This window comes from Prionailurus viverrinus, chromosome A3, assembly GCF_022837055.1.
Source record: "Prionailurus viverrinus isolate Anna chromosome A3, UM_Priviv_1.0, whole genome shotgun sequence".
NCBI classification, from domain to species: Eukaryota; Metazoa; Chordata; class Mammalia; order Carnivora; family Felidae; genus Prionailurus; species Prionailurus viverrinus.
In genome coordinates, this window is record NC_062563.1 from 39,948,049 (window position 1) to 39,968,633 (window position 20,585).

The 20,585-nt window shown below is 35.0% G+C and overlaps 2 protein-coding genes across 5 annotated transcripts in view; one reads left to right on the forward strand and one right to left on the reverse strand.

Moving 5' to 3' along the window:
* Nucleotides 1-20,585, forward strand: part of MACROD2 (mono-ADP ribosylhydrolase 2) — a 2,032,256-nt gene that overhangs the window by 361,582 nt on the left and 1,650,089 nt on the right. The window lies entirely within an intron of this gene.
* Nucleotides 317-18,386, reverse strand: FLRT3 (fibronectin leucine rich transmembrane protein 3). Of its 4 annotated transcripts, XR_007151177.1 has the most exons (4): nucleotides 18,144-18,386; nucleotides 9,243-10,007; nucleotides 6,127-8,236; nucleotides 317-330 (listed from the first exon to the last, which is right to left on the reverse strand). XR_007151177.1 is itself a non-coding variant. In XM_047854218.1 (3 exons), exon 3 carries the CDS (start codon nucleotides 8,191-8,193, stop codon nucleotides 6,244-6,246), a length of 1,950 nt encoding a protein of 649 aa, XP_047710174.1. In that variant the 5' UTR covers nucleotides 8,194-8,236; nucleotides 9,243-10,007; nucleotides 18,144-18,386; the 3' UTR covers nucleotides 4,687-6,243. The 4 variants fall into 4 exon arrangements, 3 of the variants coding, with proteins under 3 accessions (XP_047710174.1, XP_047710176.1, XP_047710177.1); XM_047854218.1 differs by lacking the exon at nucleotides 317-330 and having other exon boundaries at nucleotides 4,687-8,236; XM_047854220.1 differs by lacking the exons at nucleotides 317-330; nucleotides 18,144-18,386 and adding an exon at nucleotides 16,176-16,302 and having other exon boundaries at nucleotides 4,687-8,236.

Sequence of the window (20,585 nt, forward strand, 5' to 3'; positions counted from 1 at the left end):
TTTTGAAGCCTTTTAAAAAAAGGAAAAAAAAAAAAGAAAACTGTCAAGTCAGTTCTAAAGTTCATTTCTAATCTCATTTCACCCAAATAATATAAAAATGAGAAGGAGGTGGGGGTAGGAAGTGGGAGGGATTCATAATGTGATTTGCTTACCTGTTCTCCAGGAGTTACCTTTGATACTTGTGGGAAAGACTGATAAAAGTAGAAATACTTCTTCAGTCTATATTTTGAGATAAAATTAGGTTTCATTCTGTTTTGATGTTCAAAGAATAGAGCAAGGTTAATTTGGTTATTCTATTTCTTTTTCTTTCATCTGTTCAGAATGTGTATACTGTTTAGAACAGGAGTTTCTACTAACTTCTCATGACCAACATCCTTTTAACTGTGATCATCTGCTGGAGTCCTAAGTGCAAGGCCCTCCTCTGCTCTATTTTTCTGTTTTGTGTGTCTTTCCATCTGGGAATTTGAATTCCTTTTGGGCCCATCTCTTAACTGCTTCCCCTGGGCCTACTGCAGTCTTTCACTTTTGGGTTCTAACTCCCTCTGTATCTGACATTTTTCTTAGCATTCTTTCCATGACCTTGAATTAATTGACATCTGTTCCCTGAGGATTACACCTTCCCTGTCACTATTTGATGAAAGTTTGGTAGGGGAGGGGTGTAGAATATAGGAAGGGACTTTCAAAAAAATTTTTTTTCTCTGTTCCTGAAAGATCACTTCCTGAATATGTTTCTGTCACCATTACTCAAAAACCCTTTCTTAGGAAGTCCTTTTTTTATATCTGTATCACCTAATCCCATCATCATCTCCCTCCCCTTCATCTCGGGGACATTTCCCCATCTTCCTTAGGACCTGTCTTACAAACCTTACCCTCTTTCCAACCCTTTCCCCACTCTCTCCGTAACTTTATCCTCCTTGCTGGTGACTCTTCAAAAACTGCAGCTTTCTCAGTCACACTTTTACTTCAGTCATCTTAGACTCACAACATGACTTGGACCACACCTCTCCTGCATCCCAGTTTTCTTCTATCAAATATTGCTTCCCTGTTCTCATTGTAGATTCTTATCTCTATACCCCATCTTATTCCTAAGGACAGTAAATATTCCCCTTGGTATTCACTTCCTTTCCTTATCTATCTTGATCCCTTCACCCTCAAGACTTCTTAAAGAGTAGTCCTGATCACTGTTTCTGTTTTCTTTATCTCCCATTATCCTGTCAATATCCTAGAGGCTTTTACCTCTTTACTTTGCTGACACTGCTTCAAAATCCCTGGCTATCTCCTCCTTTTCTATTTTCAACAGTGTCCTCTTCCAAATCTAAATTCCAGACTACCTTTTGACATCCTCTTTTTTAAATATTTGTAGTTCCTTGATTTTATAATATTCTCCTTGTGATGATTTTCCTCCTTTTTAATTGCCCCTTTTTGGCTTTTGTTTTTGTTTTTTTGACTGCTCTCTCTCTTCTGTCCCCATAAAGGGTGGGTGTCCCTGTGGCTCATCTCTTTTCCCTCCCTCAGCTCACTTCTGTTGCTGCTGTCTTCTACCCTCTCACCTTTAGTAATAATGTGTTAGACTGTTGAGGATCTCTTCCCATACCCTCGTTTCCAACTTCCCAATAGACATTTCCAGATGGATAACATAAGTATTTTAAAACCTAATGCAATTATAATTTATCATCTAAAGTGGGTCACTAGCCAGTGTAAATCTATACTGTGCATATGGTCACCTGTTCAAACCTGAAACGTACAAAAAACTTTGAGATTTTTTTCTGGTAGTTTTCATCATTAAGTGCCTTACCAACATTCTACTTACCTGGCTAAAAGTCATCACCTTCAATTTTTATTCCTTCCTCAGTTCCTAATTCCTAGGAATTCTACCTTTCCTGTATCTTTGAATTATACTTTTTTTTTTCTTTTTTTAAATCCCATTCCACTGGCTAGGCCCTTGTTTTCTCTTGCCTGCAATACTGCATGTCCTTCTACCTTGTCCTCTTACTCTCAGTTTCTTTCTCCTCATTCATTCTTCATTCAATATTCCTTATTTCTACAATATGTCCCTAAAGTACACTAATTGTTTACATAGCTGCCCAGAAACCATCGCCAAAGCATATCATCCAGACTTCTTAGCTGGAATTCAACACACTGCTTATATAAAAAAACTTTCCCAGCCTTAACTCCTTTATGAACCTTGTATTTCAGCAGACCTATTGGCCTTTCCTCAAATACCTCCAAAATCCGTAATCCTCAGTTGCATCAGAATCACTTTTGGAATTAAAGAAAACTTAAAAAAAATGTTTTTTAATGTTTATTTATTTTTGAGAGAGAGAGAGAGAGAGAGAGAGAGAGAGACAAAGCACAAGCAGGGGAGGGGCAGAGAGAGAGGGAGACACAGAATCCAAAGCAGGCTTCAGGCTCTGAGCTGTCAGCACAGAGCCCTATGTGGGGCTTGAACCCACAAACCGTGAGATCATGACCTGAGCCAAAGTCAGATGCTTAACCAACTAAGCCACCCAGGCACCCCTGGAGTTAAAGAAAACTTTAAATGCCCAACCTTAATCTGAGAGATTTAAATTTAGTTGATCTATATTGAAGCCTGGTTATCTTAATAAAAGCCTCCCCAAGTGATTGTGACCAAAGCTGGCATTGAGAAACATTGTCCCTGTTTTCCTATCTCCATGACTGTTCACCATTTTCTCTACACGGCCAGTATCTACTCTTCTTGTTTTCTCTTTAAATTTTTTCTTATCCTTCAATTCTGGCCCTCATTTTACCTCCTTCATGAGATCTTCTTTAATCCATCCAGATAGATAGTTATTTTCCTATACTGCAGTTACAGTAAACTTTCATTAGATTATATGTTTAAGCCTTACATCCTCTAGACAGGATACTTCTTGAAGCCAATGCTTCTGCTATTTATAATGTAGAAATCATTCCATATAGGCCATTGGCTGTTGAGATTATTTGTAGAGAACTTTGAAGTTCTTATCAAAGTGATTGATAAGCGTGAGTTATTTTTTGCTAATTTAACCAAAGGTCCAAAAACATAAAACACAATAGTTTTAATTGTAAGACTATGCTAAATTAGGATTTGCTAATCATGCTAAGTAGGAGAAAGGAATTAGAACTTTAAATGCCACTATTGTTTTCAGCAGCAGATGAGCTAATATTAAAGTGAATTCAGTGATAGATTGGTTCCTTGAACACCCACGCCTCAGGTGCTTTAAAGCATATGGGTCTCTTTGGATTCCTCAGGAAAACTGTCATGTTGGCATATAGCTATAAAATGTGCTTTACTCAGAAACTGTAGTTAGTAAAGCAAAGTTTTTTTACTAGTTCATTTGGCACAGGGGAATACTTTTAATAAATAGGCCTTGCTGAAAGATAGAGAACAGTGTTGTTTTTAATAGGGAATGAGAGTGTAAATACAGTGATTTAATGCAGTTACAAGTGGCTGCATCCAAAAACAGTTTTTGATTTTTGTCAAACATTCAGCAAGGGAGTGATTTTTCCCTCTTTTTTTTTTTTTTTTTTTTTTTTGGTAGCTTCCTCAATAGTATTCTTGTTAAATCTATAAGTTGTATATTCAGGATGGGATTTTTCTTTTTCCTACAATTTTCTGTTAATGCCTGATCAGTAAAAATTGTGAACATTTGTTTGGGATATATGCACATGTATTTATAATAAATTTAGTGCCCTTTAAGGTAGATATTTGTATTTTATCATTTTATTAAAAGGAGATACATATATATATATTTGTTCAGCAAAGCATTTGGGTTTCATAGACCTAGGAAAAGAATAAACTTTTACACTATTGTTGCTATTTATATTTGCTGATATAAAACCCGTTTCTGATTTATCCCAGGTAAAATAATTGAAATGCATGTATTGGAACACACATAAAATTTCCTGTGCTCATGAAAGATGCACTAATTGGAAATTAGTCAATATAATCTTTTGGCTTTTGGCTTATTATAAACTCATAGGTTTATAGCGATATAATGGAATCATCCTTTCTGGCAGCACTGTAGCTGAACTACTTAAAACCTCTGGAAGCAAAAGTCAAACTTCCTTCACAAAACGTTCCCTATATTTAAGGTTAATCACATGAGTCTTTGCTAAGTTATTCCTAGAAAACAGGTATTCTTCATAATAAGAAGTCAAAAGAGATAACCTTATTGGGAAACATATGTAGATGGCAAATGAATAATAAATAACATTTCACAGGCTGCTGGAGATGTTTGTCAGTGGACTAGCAAAAGCAGAAATATCTAACAAACCTCTGGAAACACATGGTAAACTTTCTTGATCATAATAGTAGTAACTTAATTTGGTTGAACATTGCTCAGTTTCCATGCATATCATCTCATGTAAGAGATGAGAAAGTGGTTTGCTTTTAATTACATACCTAGTAAGTGATAGATCTGAGATTTCAAATCCTGTAATGCCAACTCATACTACCAAAAAGCTATTAAAAAAATATATTAGTTTTTCAAAGACCATTTTAAAAAGTATCAGTAAGGACAATGGCAGCAACGTAAAAAAGACTGAAAGATCACAGAACCACTTCTGAAGTTTTCCATCTTTGGAGTGAATAAGCAAAATAATAGTATTCCAAAAGAATGATAGAAAGTTAATTTGTTCATGAAACACTGAACTCTTTAAAGTTAAATGATACACAAGCTCGAGATATTGCTATATATATATTTTTATTTGTAGTCAACGTTTATTTTTATGCCTAGAAAAATACATGGGGGTGCTTAGGAATAATGTGCTGGGCAATTTGCTACTTTAGTGATAGTAACATAATCCCGAAAAAGCAAGCACGATTATTTTGTACTTTTTTCTTGTTTTATTCAGCAATAAGACCATAATTTTTCATATTTAAGGAAGTATGAAAAATTTGTCGAGTTTTAAAAGCTGAATACATGTAGCATTGGATCAAGGCACATACAAGACTGGCCAAAGGGCGTACAATGCACTTTGGTTTTTTGTTGGAAAAATAAAAATCATGGCAACAGAAAAATGATGTGGTTTTTAAACAAGTAATAGCTCACAATTCAGTAGGAAGCTAGAAAGAAATGTTACATTACAAGTTCATTATGTAATATGTGGAAAACTGTGACAGTAATGGGCAGTATTCTTGATCATTGTGAAGGTAAATTGAACTTTTATGTACAGTGTTAAAACATTTCATATAAACCAGATCTAAATTTGATTTCTAGTAGTTATTTTTCTTTTAAATTCTCCCTTTTTCAGAGTACTACTTTCTCTGCATTATTGAGGGGAATTGCTTATGGGTACACTACCTTTTTAAATATGTATGTTTCTCTTTTGATATCATTTATGATAAAAACATTATAAACATTAACAATTATATCTTTAGAATTCACTTTTCAAAAATCAGGATGGTATAGGCAAAACCAAAATGCAATTCTGGTGTTTGTGTCATTACACTATCAGAGTCTAAGATTTCATATTTTCCTAAGTATAAATTTCCCCCTAAGAGTGCTCTTACATTATTCATTTTGTGAAGTCCTTTATTCTCAAAGCTTTGTTAACAGTGGTTTTAACAGCAGACTTCACACTCCTTTATGCCAGCGGATGTATTCAGTTCAGAAGATATGCGTATTTTCTTAAAAGTATCTAATTTGCTTAGAGTAAAAATGGAAATATGCAGCAAGTTTGATATTGCCCATTACGTCACATATTTTAATTTATTGAATACCACTGGGATAATACAAATTTAATAGTTGGAACATTCTTTCATAACTATTTTTTGAACTTTAAGTTTTCTCATTCAGCCAGGTTTTCTTTTTTTACATTTCATTAATACCAAAGTGAAAAATGGCCTGTGCTTATACTACAAGGATCTCATGTGAACTCAGTCCTGATTGTTCAACACAGCAAGAAAATTCACTTTCACAGTCAACAAGTCATCTTACTCAGTAGAACACAAAGTAAATGGTTTATAACTTCAATATTTGCAAGGAAAATACAGTACAAATTACTAAAAAATACTAAAATATAGACTTGTGTTCAGGCATCTCTACTACATCAATCGCAGCAGTAACCTGAAATTTGAAACTTTTAATAAAAAGTTCTTAAATATAAATTATATGGCAAATGTACAGTACATTGCTTTTTTCAGTCTCTTTTTCCAGTGTTTTGCAGTAGAACAGGGTTCCTACCATCATCTCCCTTAGGTTTAAAAAAACCGAAACACAGTCAGCTACAAGGCCTCCAGCATCATGAGTGTGAGTGATCTGAGTCTGGAATACCACTGTCTCTGTAGCTTCGGTTACTACTGCTTTCACTGTGATTGTTTTTGTACAGATTCATTCCATTAGGAGGAAATATGGTGTGTATTACAAATTCCTCCTTTGAGATTGGTTCATTGCTTATTGGTAACATCTGAAAAGAAGTCTCCCTGATTTCCAGGATGGAGTTGTCCTTCTTAGTGCCAGCTTCCGCATAGTCATCCTTTCTTCTCCTCCCTTTGCTGTACGCACAGTTCCTTGAGAAGAGTGATCCGTTCCTATGAACGTACCAGCACACTAAAGCAAGAAGGGCAATGGTGACCAGGGCCACAGCCCCACCAATGATGGCAGCCAACGGTAAATTGGGGTTTTTGTAAGGTTCTTTCTCTTGCTCTCGATTAAGGGTGGTTGTAGGGTTGTACATTCGAAGGGGTGCAGTTTCAGTCTCAATACAAACAGGGGCTTCATCAAATAGGTAGAGGTTACTGGTTTCCATGGGAACCATGCAGACTCGATATGGCGAATCAGGCTCCAGGGCTGTGACTAAGTATTCATTGCGTTCCCCTGTTACGATTGTTTCTGTTATAGATCCAAATGCTGGGCTATGGCCCAGTTTGAGCCAGCTGAGTCTTAAAGCAGTCATAGGTAGGACAAGTTTCCAAGAGATATGAATCGTGTCAGAGGTGACAGATTTCACAGTAATTATAATTGTTTTTCTTGCTGGACTCCCTGTGGTTCGCTGATCTTTAGTGAGCTTGGGGTTCTTAATGTCTGGTTGTTTGGTCACTGGAGCTGGCCACTGTCCTTGAGCAGGATATACTGTGTTGGGTATTGCAGTGGTTATCTGAATGGTGCTTACCACTGCACTGTCCTTACAATCGAACAGTTCCGCATTAAGGTCCTTGATAGCCATCCCCCGAACTTTTTCTGGGGCTTGGCACATAAGCCCACGCACATTGACCTTCATAGGTAGTGACTGTAACCAGTCACGTACCCATTTCATTTTGCACCCACAATACCAGGGATTGTTGCGAAGAATCAGTTGGGTTATATTGTCCAAATCATCAAAGATACCCTGAGGTAAATTACTTAGGTTGTTATTGGACATGTCGAGTCGATACAGCTGCCTTAGATAAGAAAAAGCATTTGGGGGCACCCGATTGATGTGGTTATCTTGAAGATAAAGCTTCCTCAGGTTTGTGCCTGGAAGATTTACTGGTGCAGCAGTCAGGGAATTCCGCACCAATGACAGTTCTGTTAAGTTGACTAGGTTGAAGAAAACTTTATCACCTAAACCGTGGTTGTTCAATAGGTTTCCATCCAGAACCAGGCGTTTTAGGCTAGTGAGACCTTGAAGAGATGGTGATGAAATGGTGGATATGCGATTATCGTCCAAGCGTAGTTCTTCTATAGTCCTGGGCAAACCCCAAGGGATTGTGCTGAGGTGATTACGGGACAGGAAAAGCAGTCGGAGATAGTTGCTGTCTCGGAATGCCCCTTCTTCAATGCTAACAGCAGAGACAGAGTTATCATCTAAATGTAATTCTTCCAGATAGGGAATTTTTGAAAGTGAATCATAAGTGATAGTCCTTATGTTATTTTCTTGCAAATGTAACTCTTTTACATACTTTGGTAGGTTGGTAGGAAATTCATCTAAACTGTTGTGGTATAGGTATATTCTTTCTACTTTTAGCAAGTTTTTCAAATCTGAAGGAATTCCAGCGTTATTTATTTGGTTGTTCTGAAGGTAGAGTGTTGTAGCATCCTCTGGTATTCCTGTTGGAATGGATGTCAGAAAGCGATCATTACAGTAAATGAAACCTGCATCACAACGGCATACAGATGGGCAGGATTTAGCCATAACTAAGAGAGGTGCCACCTGAAGGAACAGCCCAATTTTAGTCCAGATGAGGAAGATGCTCCAGGCTGGGCTGATCATGGTCAGCACTGTTGAGGTCTTTGTACACGGTACTGTCAGAGCCCTAAAATGGAGTGAGTTAAAAGAAAGACAGAAAACAGTCAGGTTGTGATACTTAAAATAGTGTTCAAAATATATGTGGAAACTAAAATGTGTAATCACTTTCAGCTTTTTAATTTTTTTTGCATGCTTAGGGTTTATCACTAGCTTACAATGAACACCATCCTATAATCTCTTTACCTTAAATGTTTGTAGTATTTAATTAAAGAATATCATGTCCCAAGTCCATTTGATTTTGAAATGTTAAATATAAAAGTTTTACTGAGAATTCTAAAGCACTTTCATAATGTTTGATATCAGTTCTATAGCCAGTCACTGACCAAGCTAATCAATTTTCTAATTTTTTCTTAACATTAATAATGAATTGAGACATAGGAACATGATTTATTGTACTTAAAGATAATGTTACTGTTTTTAAAAATCAAAATTTGATGTCTACTTCTTAGGTAGACTGTACATGTATAGAAATGTGTAGTAAAAAAAAAAAATCCATCCTCTTAATACTCAAAGGAATAGTCAGTTAAATACCTCTTAAGACCTGAATCCTACTAAAGCCATTCATTTGTTTTGATTATTGATGTTATTTTTCTTTGATTATTAATATTAAGAATTGTTTCATTGGTATTTCTAACAAGAAAATCAGAAGGAATCTTTTTAATCTATTTTAAGGGAGGAAAAAAATACACAGCTAATACATCCAGCTAACCTAAGTGGAAAATTCCATTTCATATTAACCTAGCTCACTCTTTTCCCTTTTTTTAATATTTCACACTACATGGCTTAATGGCTTTGTGCAAACTTTTCGTTATGTTCTCTTTCATAATATGTTTCACAATGCATTTATCTTTCTTCAAGTTCTAATCTAGGATATGGTTCAACTTTCCCCATGGCTGGAGAATTATAGATTTGTACCAATCTACTGTGTAATATGAGCTCTTCTGTACCTTTACATATTAATTAGCCTCTATAATTTCAGGCATGAAAATAAAACACTTTAATATTTTTCCTACCTTATTTAACGATGTGAATAAATTTTGCGTGAGTGAAAATCCAATGCACATAAATTATTTTCCTGATGAGGGGCTGGGAGTTAAAAATTCTTGTTCAGTCCTTGGAAATGTTCTTCACTGTTTATTCAAGTAATCCTATGCCGCACACACCTCCAGATCAGGCTCGCTGTTGTCAATGAACATTCCAGCTGCAGTTCAGCATGGTGGGCAAGCTCATTAAAGTAGGGACCAGAAACAATTCAGCTTCCTGTTACTATGTAGAACACATGGCTTCCTATGTACTTTTTTTTTTTTTTTCCTGATAGAGTTTCTGTGTGAAGGTTCCTTTTGTGTAGCTTAATTCCCTTAGTAGAAATTGCTCTCTTTGAAATTCTTATTGGCTCTTCTGTGCAATGTGGTCAGAGATAGTAACTTCAGATCCTCATGAAGAAAGCCATTCATGATGCTAAGGCCTGTATAGTAATAGGTTTTTCAGTCATTTACCCCCCACCTTTATTCCTATACAGGATTATCCAAGTATAAACTTTGTACAGTAGCTATATCCTGAGGTATGATTACCTGCTGTGAAATAGCTATTTCCAGCTTTTGCTTCTTGCTGCTTTCTCAGAATATCTGGTGCAGTCACGTTATACAAGAACAGGTATTCTTTTTTAAGAGGTATAGAAACTTAATTCAAATATTCTTCATGGGGGAGAAAAAAAAAGGAAGCATACTAGATTTCCTTTACATTTCTCTTCCTTAAAATATACTGGGTATGAGCATCTCCTGTGAAAGCAAAAGGTTTTAATAAACTATTAATAATGAACTTTTAATATGAGAGATTTCCTAGAAATTTAAACTTAACAGTTCTTTCTTTAAGCAAGAAATCTTTCATCATAGTAGTTGGTGAAAAGGATAAGATGACCTGTTTGTTTTTTACTTCGCAATTTTGCTATACAAATAAAGTAGGAGCTGAAGTTGAGATTGTCACCAAACAGATAATTTCTACTGTTAACTGTTAATGTCACTTTGAATTAAACACAGAAGCAAAGCGTCATTCAAGAACCAGTAAATGCCTTCCATGGCTTTTGAATTCATGTCAGGTCAATCTTTAGAAGTTCACTTTTAAATCTTAGATATAAAATGATAAAACGTTTGAAAAGAAGAAAACAAGTGTACAACAAAGAGGTGAGCAAATACGTAACAAGGATTTTGACAGAAATGCCATGGTAACTTTTAAGAGATTTCTGAACATGGTTTTACAAAGTTATACAATCTACAATTTAAAGAGTTGAAAGGAGTTTGCTTTAAATCTTTTCTTTTGATTTCTTCGGTGCCCTGTTTAATTCTTCCTGTAGGCCTCAATTTTCCCAATTGTAGAATGTGAACCTCATCTCCTTCCTCCTTAGAGGTATTTCTGAGGACTAGTTGATGATCTTGGAACTCTAGTTACTCAGGTATTCTTGGCCAAAAGGTAACATAGAAGTTCAGGTTACTATTAGTTTTTTAGGGGAATATAATTTTAATTTTCTTTTAGCAAACTGAACTTGAAAAATCTGTATTTGGAAAAGAAAGGACACTATGTCAGTCTATCTCCTTATAATGACCATTCAGAAAGCATAACAAAATCTGACAAGGCATTTCTCTCTAGATTCAAACATGAACATGCCAATTTCCAGTAAGTTTATTTGTCATTTCTGAAAGAAGACTTAAGGCTTCACCAAAGAAACCAGTGATTTTAATGGTGACTGCTTTGTCCATTATCTAATATCCATGAAGATTTTTGGGGGTGGAGGTGGGGAAGTACGTGGCATCAGTATCTTTTATGCAGGATGACCTACTCAGAGGCTTTCTGTATATGCAGGGAACATTAGGGTGTCATGGAAATATTTGACCCTGAAATTAAGGACTTACAGTAGAAATAATTTGCTTCTCCCCTAGTAATTACCTAGCATCCAACAAGGATAGCATCTGTTCCAGAATTCAAATGCTACTGGCAGTGAACGTTAAACAAGGCCAAAATTTGTGTTTCTGGTTCTATTTGAAAATTCAGTTTCTTTTAGTTTGCCACGAAATACCAACCATATCATAGAATGCGTTAACAGAAGGAGACTTAAAAAAATTACAGATCCATTTAATTTATTATTTAAGCAACTTGAAACAAAAATAGCAGTTTGCAGATGGATAAAGTAGTCTCTAGTGGATGTTGCAAAGTGCCCACAAAGGAAAGTTTAAATGACTTATTGTTTAAAGTGAGGTTTTACTGTGATCCATTTAGGGCTTTGCTCATTATTGTTGAATTTCAATGGTGTATTTTCTTGAAAACTTTTGCTTTTGTGGAATATGAAAATGAAAAACCAAGTTGTTGAAATTATGATTACAAAGTTATTTTAAAAAGTATCTGCTGTAAATGTTTTCTGAGCTTGAAAATTATTCAACATTTAAAATAATGTGGTTAATTTAAGTTTAGGAGACAATTACTTTTGTTAAATTGTGTTTGAAACTAATTAAAAACTATTATAAAAAATCACTGATGAGAACCTGCTTAAAATGTTACCAGTAGTCAGGCATTTGTCACATGCCACAACACATTCTATATTTGAGGAGATGAATCTGATGAATGAGGATTTAAGAACTGATTGTTCCCCAAGTCAGGTTAGCCTAGAGTATATCCAAGATGCTCATAATGATAACTAGTGATAAAGCTTGTATTTAAATATTTTATGAAATCAAGCTCTAAGAATATGTATTGATTTTCACATTTTTAACCCAGAAGAAAAACAAAAAAGAAACCTAAAATGGTGTGAAAAGAAGATTAATTTGTTTATTTTTCTGGTTTTACATCTGTAAAACTGCTTCCTTTGCTCTGTTTGATAGGCAAACTCACATTGCCATTAGTACAATAGTGGTAATAATGTAGGATTAACAGAAAGCCTTAAATCTCATTAAATTCTTGTAAAATGTCATTTCTCTTCTCCCCAAGTTGCATTAAAACTAAAGGCAAAAATAAAAAGCACCTTTCTCTGGAGAGAATACTCTTAGAAATGAAGATTCCCTCACAAATTCCTTCTCCTTTTACTTAACCTCAGAACAGTTCAATTTGTGTTTGATTGTGTTTTATAGTTTATGTTTTATATCTTTTCCTTCCCTTCCCTTTAAAATTTGAAACTATAGTGATAGACAATTTTGTTTTGTTTTGCTTTGCATATTAAAGGCTATAATAATCTATCTAAAATAAGCGATGCTGCCCCCAGTGCTTACACTTTCCTTTTTCTGAGCTGGTTCTACAGGGTCGCACACATAGGGAAACTGTAGTTGATTGTGAATGATAACAAGAAAAATGAGCTCCACTGGTATGGACACTATGACCAGGTTTCCACAACATCAACTTCAGAAGTCTTTATGTCTGCATAGACTGGAAAAGAGGCCATTACTTCTGAACAAAAAGTAATCCATCTTTTAGAAAAATATTGTTATTGGGGTAACTTGAGGAAAAAAAATGGACCCCTGTTTACTCAAAGAAATGTTTTAAAACTATTTTTTAATGGAATCATCACTAAGCATATAGCATTTAAAACTGTGACAAAAAGAACAACATAATCACCTCACGGATAAATCAGATTTTTAACAGGGATCTTTCTCTTCAGTTTCTTCTAATACAGAAAAATTGTGGGGTTAAAAGAAAATTGCACTTATAATGTAATCATCAGGTCTGTGAAAAGCCTCCAGTTTAGTTCTATGATGTAAGAAAGTATTAAATAGTAAGGATACTATCTTTTTGAGATATTTTAAGAAAACTAATATAATTTAAGAAGTTTTATCTGAATAGAAAACTGGTATTTACATACAGTCAAGGATTTGAGGCAATGTACATGTTTATATGATTTCTTCCCTGCTACTACAATATGTTAGAGGTGGGAATGTTTGAAATGAGAAGGTATTCTCATGTTTTGATCACTTAGATTAAGATTATATGTTGATAACTTCCTAAATCCTTTATTTGTTGCCTTTGATTTAAATTGATTTGAAATCATGGCTTATTTTCAAAAAAATCTTATATTGAGTACAGAGTTTTTTGAGATTTTAGTAAAGATTCTTTTTAATGATTTTCTTCACATAATCCTATCTTAATAATGGGAGCTTAAGAAATTTTTTTTAAATCTAAAAGAATTTTTAATCCAAGTTAATTGTGTTATTATTTAAATAAAACCTTGAGGTTGAAGAAAACACATGCTTAATCGGACTTATCTAAGTCTGTGAATATTTCTAGGTAAATTGGAATTTATATAATCATAGAGTTTTGGAAAGTAATTTATTTATGAAGGCTTAAAACGTTTTTTGAAAGCACAACAAAATGATCAACCTGTGAATGCTAAGTCTTTGTAAAGACAAATGGTATTTAAAATAAGCTACATATACGGTTAAACTGAACAACTGGAGTACATCAGGTTAGTTGATAGTGACAGCAAAATGCTTTCTAAGCAGCCTGACTGGTAGTTAAATTTTCCACGATCATCAGATTTCAGGAAAGTTCCAATTCTTTTGTTTAATGCCAGGCAAGCAGAAGGACTTCTAAGTCCCCTCTTGAGAGCCATGAAGTCTGAAGGGTTTGCTGAGCAGCAGAGAAGCAACCGTGCCTTTTCAGACTTGGTTTTATCTAGACTATTTTCTAGTCTGAAGACATTGTGTTTTATTTATGTAAAACAGGGGATAAAAGTTCCAAAGCAAAGGATTTTTACTTTCTCCTTTTATGTTATTGGTTCTTTTCTCCCCATAGGTTTGTGATAAGTGAATCCAATTCTGCTTCATTTATTTTGGTTTTTAAAGTTAAATCAAGCATCCTTAAAAGAAAAAGGCAAACTAGGATGTTATCTTTCATCATAGTGAATGCTTCTTCCTTTTGTCATATTTAAATCCAGATCAAATGAATTGGAGAACCAAGACTTGTGTGAATGAGGAAGACATGAATTTAGAGGGAGGTAAATGTGAGCAGAAGAGGGCTTGGGGCAGGGAACATGTTTTACCTTTGCGTTGACCTTTGAGCAATTGCACTTAAAACTGTACCTTTTAAAATCACAAATGTTTTCCCATTGCAAACTTTAAAGCTCCTTTTTCAGTGTTGTGAGTACAATTTGGTGGATGTGCTTTAAATTTCTAGTATTCAAGTTTCCATACACTAATACAACAAATGTTTGGGTCTACTGTGCGCCAAGCACTGTGCTCGTTGGTGAGAACATCTCAAATCATAAAACACTTTTTTTTTTTCATTTCAGAGTAGGATATTACTGATGTAAAGCAAATGAAGAGGAAGAAAATCAACAACACATAAACTGATCAATACACAGTCCAGTGGCACACTTTTTAAAAATAGTATTTAACCAAATGTGGTCTGTGGATTTTCTTTTCAAAGTTGCCACGGTAACTTGTGCACATGAAAAGTGAAAGAATAAAGAACAAAAGCTGTCATTGTCTCATCAAGTGAGAGCAATTTCTCTCTCCTCTCATTTAAGGAGACTAATACCTGGAGAGAGCTTTTTATACATTCCTGACATTTAATTTTGAGTCTAGGAAAAAGATAATGCATATGCAAAACAAACGCAACTTTAGGTGCTGCTTACATTATATTTCATTCCTCTTTTACTTAAAATCTGTTTTCTCTGGAGTTCTTGTCAATAGACAAGTCAAAGTGCTGAAACCTGCTCTTCTATGCAATGTAAACATGGCTTTCCAAACTCTTTTTTGATGTCATGTCTCACCAAATTTAGTGATGTTGATTTGCAGTCTGAAACTGGAAAATGCTTTCTGAAATGTATATTCCTATATTGATTCTTAAGAGGAAGAAGGCTTTTTTCCAGAAGACATTTACAAACCGTCTCATTGTTGGAAATTGGGTTGTTGACTTATGATAAGTTCTGAAATGGTGGAATGTTAGAAAAAGTCGACAAACAGCCCTTTTTATGCTCTGAATAGGAAAAGGCAGTTTTGAGAATTAATATTGCTGAGAGATTTACTGTAGAGTTTTTGCCCACTGGGGGGTGGTACACTCTACCAGAACACTGCTTTCAGAAGCCGCAAGTCAGATGTTGGCTGCTGCCGGCCAGTTTTTCTCTGGTTTAATTACAACAAAGCCTCCCGTTGAGAAGAACAGTGAAGGCCTCTAGGGCAAAAGGTGGGGGGTGGGAGGGAAAGGGGACTGAAGGGAAAAGGAGGGAAGAAATTACAGCCTTTGAAAAATTACTGAATTTCATTTCCCTCATCGATGTCATTTATGGTAGTCTTCATTTGACTTTCAACAATTATTTAGAATGCTATAAATACACTGACTGAATAAAAATATTTAAGGTGATTTAATTCAGAATTTTTAAGTTAGCTCTGCATCTTGCCATTAATCACATTCTTTGTTATGCAGCCCACCCACCTTAATAAAGGGGGGAAAAGTTAAGATCCACTGAAATTTTTCTTTAACTGACCAGATTTAATTTAGTATTGGTATAACATCAAAAATAAAAAGCAGGAAGAAAAAACATCCATATAAGGTTAATACAAGGCAAGTTCTCTGCTACTGATTTTTGTAGGGTTTTAAATTGCTCAAAATAATCCAGAAAGAGGAGGAAGCCTTAGGGTGTGTGGCCAAGAAAAGCACAGACGAATCTCTCTGCAGTGCACTTGCATGTTTAAAGCTGATAATTGTATTTTTCATCTGGAGACACTGAGTGTTCATTAGGGTCTGGTGTCCCTAGGCAGGAGATGCTGAACATAATTGGAGTTTCTATTTGATTGGGCAATATAGTCTAGAGAAGAAACTGGGGTAAAGATAATTAATAGCTTGCTAACAAAGTCTGACAGCCACAAGATTTCAACCAAATTTATTTCACACCGCTTCATTTAGCTCTGAAAAAGTTTTGATAGAATTGGAGGCTCCTTAATTAACACTTGAAAGCAAAAGAAACATACCTTCTATTTTGCGGCTACATTCAGTTATGACAAATTTTCTTACTGTTCTTCTTTTTGTAAAAACTTTATTTGTTGCCCAGTTATGTATTTCACAAGCTTTAATGTTTAAGGAGTGTTGAGTTAGGCATTTGAACCTAATCAAAATTGATTTAAAAGGGGGTGCAGAGAAATGAAAAGCCCAATTAATAACTGATGGTTAGTATTAACAAGAGCAAGATTAATGAATTCATTATGTTTATTCATTCAATAATATCTTTGCTGATTCCTGGATTTGATGTGTTTTGGCAGTGCTCTATTAAAAAAAATTGGATGAGATTTTCCTACTTAAATTCATACAATCACGTTTTTGTAACCTTGTTTTTTATTTCAGGCTAATAAACATATGTATGTGTGAAAGTGTGTGTATATGTATATGTGTTGTGTACACACATATTTGCAAACTAAGTAGCGTGTCTCTGATTTAAAATCTTAGAGATTAAATCCTGGTATATTATTATTAATATTGGTAGTAATGGTAGTATTAATATTTTGTGGTACTTTTAAAGGATGGATTTCTTTCTTTACTCATTTCAGAAGAGATGAGTATCAATCATCTGTCACTTTGGGGCAAGCATAAATGGTTCTGTCTTAAAACAGACAAATTAATTCTTTATGTTTCAAGCTAGTCAGGATATTTGTATGGGGTTCGGGATAAATGAAAGGCATTGCTACATCTGAAGCACTTTTCTAGTGGCTAATTTATTCATGTTGTTTCCTGCTAATAAAATAACATGTATGTGCATTTTAGAACAGATAGTTTTAAGAAAATTTAAAATAGCTAATTGTTAAAGCCATTAGAGGATTTGGTTCCATAATTGGCAAATATCAAGGCTTTTTTTTTAAATTTTAAATAAATAGATAAAATAATCAATCAAATATCAACCCCCAGATGTTGAGAAAATATAGGCCTGTTGCACTTTTTACCTCTATGCAACCATTTTGTTTCAGACCTAATTCACTGGGAAAAAAAAACATTTTTTTAGAAAATATATTTAACTACTGTTTGGAAGCTTTGCTGTATGAAAGCATTTCTTTCAATATAAAATTTTGCTCTTGTAAGTTGCAAGTGAGTGGATACTCTGCGCATCCCACTTGACGAGGGCTCTACTAATTTTTGTTCCTCTGGCCACCCCGAACTCACTGCATACATCAGGCACTGCTTCCACGCTGAGCTTTGTTAGTTTTTCTGAGTAGGCTTTGCCAATTACTATGCTAGTCACATACTACATTTGCCCAAGCAATGGATTTTGGCATTCTCCTGGAGTGGGGGTATGGTTTGGAAGAAAGTCTCCCCCTCCTCTGAGCTGAAGTCACTAGTTGAGATTTGCAAGCCTGAAATGCTTGAAGCAGCTCTGGCAGGATAGCAGTGCAAGCTTTAAAATCTAGGTGTAGCTGTTAATCCTTACAGAGGCACAGAAGTCTCCGGGAGTAGCTCAGCTAGCTGTGAGCAAGATGTATGCTTTTCATGTATTGCGTACTCATGGGCAGAGGGATTATTGATTTTCTTTCACAGTTGTAAAAACAGCAATTGGTGATCATACCACACATACAGTACACACCAAGTTAGCAAGACCTTTTGCTTTCCTCTCTGTGAAAAAAAAATCTGCCTTGTATTCTTCAATATATAACGTTTAACTTTCCAACCTAATGTTTTCCATAAGGCTCTTATACAAATAGCAACTATACAAGGCAGAAAATAGCAATTAATTATTACTTTTGAATGAAAGAAGGTTTTAAGAAACTTCTTGCATTTGTCTGTATAGCCCAATTTTTCCTTGCTGGCTTGCACACACATTATTTTGCTCTTACTGGTGACAGAGCAAACGTTCATATTTGGATGCCTCACAGTACCAACTCATTTCTGTCTACAGAGTAAAACCAAGCAAACTTTCTGGGACAATCTTAAGGAAAAACATGGGAAACACTTACCAGGAAGACGAGAAAAAGCAATCCCATGTATACTGCCGCTATAGCTGTAATTCCACTGACTGTGAACTGGAGTAATAACCCTCCCCCCTCTCCCAAGCTCCGCGTCCAGTCCACACAAAGCCAACAGCAGCTGCAGGGAGAGCTTGTCCTGCTTCGGATCACTCCTACACTGAGGAGTGAGTGAGGGAGAGCATTCCAGTTTACTGCACACAGCCCACCTCCAAGTCTGAAGTTAAAGCTTCACCTCGCAGTGGTTGAAGAAGGGGGTGATGTCATAGATGGGCAGGACTTAGCCGAGCTCTTGTTCAGTGAGGTAACTGGATAATCAGACAGATGAGCTTTGCAAACGCTAGAGGGAGTGAGAGAAGCCAAAATGAGGCGCTCAGCCTGCCAAAGCGGGGATGCCATTTGGTTTGTAGGCCGGCCTTTGGAATCTCAACATTTTCTAAAGTTTAACACAGCAAGGTAGTGGTAGCAAGCTTATTAAAAAAAATACGAGCATGTTAGAAGGATACTTATAAGATCATAGTAGAAAAACTTAGGTTCTTTTTATTTTTGAACTATGTGTATTAAAAAATTAACCAAAAATCATACTATTTTCATTACTGATTAGTTCCAATAGCATTGGAATTTTGAAGGCTCTTAACTCTGTGAATATTTATTTGACAAATGAGTAGAAGGCAGGTTCAAATGAATAACTGATTTATTTAAGGGAAGGGGAACAGGCATGCCAAATGGTAAAGAACTTTGAAAGTAACTAGTCCTTTTTTCTAGAGGTAATGAGTAATTTATTGTTCTGTATATGTTTTAAGAAATGAAACTATTTTTCACATACTACCACTATTTGTCCATCTCCTTTGAACCTAGTAGATATTAGGTTTTTCATAATTAGGGAGCCCTCCCTAAAATGAAAAGTTTTAGAAAAATTAAATAGAGTCTTTTCCTTTCTGATATATTTTTGCTGCTCTAAATATGGACTAAAATGGAAACATCTTAAGAAAAACCTTTCAGTGTGGTTTTGCTTATATTAAAATGATTTTATTTTAATTTTGGTACACGAATAAACACTGGACAATTGAATGTCTATGTCTAATTAGCAGAATTATAGACATTCATATTCAATTATGATTTTCATAGACTGATTTCTTCTGTTTGGTCAACAATTGCTTTGGGGCCATAGTTTTCCACTAAGTTCATTTCACTTTTTATTGTTGCTGGGGAATATTTTGCTTTTAGATTTACCTGGAAGGCAATTTCCTTAAACTAATATTATATGCTTTATTCTTAAAGGCTTACAATGTTGTCTTTTGTGCTTTTTAAAAAGTTCCTATGAATGTTTGTTTCTGAGGGAGGCCAGCTGATTGTCTTTCCCAGGAGTATTTGATTATAGTCTCTTCATTAGCTTCATTTAGTTTATCTATTGTTATGCTTCTTCGATAACAGTTTGACCTTCTGAGTTCCCCTCTGAGAATGGGTGATATCAAAGTAGATGGTGAAACCTCGATTAGAGGTATATTGACCCTTATTGTTCTGTGATTGTACTTTTGCTGGCCACTGAGGGCAGACCCATTAAATGCAGGAGTTTTAGAACTCTAATGTTTGTTAAAAAGACAATTTCTTAAAAATGTTAGGTAGCACAACTTAAACTGAGATGCAACTGCTGAATTTTTGGAGGAAAGGAAGGTGGGAATAATCTCTCACTAAATGGTGAATTTTCTTCTATTACTGCAAAACAAATACATGGATTAGATTATTTTATGAAATAAGTCTTTCTAGAGGCTCTTTTCAGATGGCAGTTGTTTATATTTAAAAAGGAGTTTTGCTTTAGCCAGATTACTGTATATTCATATCCATATTTAATCAGTTTTGTCTCCATTCAGGCAGATCTTAAACAGAAAAGAAAGATAAATGGGCAATTTTGGTTATAAGTACCTACAAGGTGGCATAGTTGCCTGGGAGTTAGGAGTTCTGAGGTTTCCATTCTCTAAGCTGCCATTGGTGATATGACTTCATATTATGTGCTCTGGGCTTTGGTTTTATCACATGGTGAATAAAGGCAGCAGGAAATAATTGAATGCCAATTATGTACTGTTTCTTTTTTTTTTTTATGTGGATTAAAACATAGAAGAAGGCAAGAGATTGTGAAAAATATAATCTAATAGAGTAGATATATTGTATATATGATCTACTAAAGGTACTGACTTTGGAGGTAAGCTCTTAAGATAGTCTCTATCATCCTATCCTGTCCAAAAATGTATACTCTTTTGTTGCTTCCATGTTTTTCTCTTCTTCCTTCCTTTCTTTCTTTCTTTCTTTCTTTCTTTCTTTCTTTCTTTCTTTTTTTTTAAATTCCTACTTTTATCAGCTGGCTAAATTCTGCCAGTGGAGGTGAATAATAATAGTAAGTACTGCCTCTGGAAAGATTAAGAGTTACCCTGAATA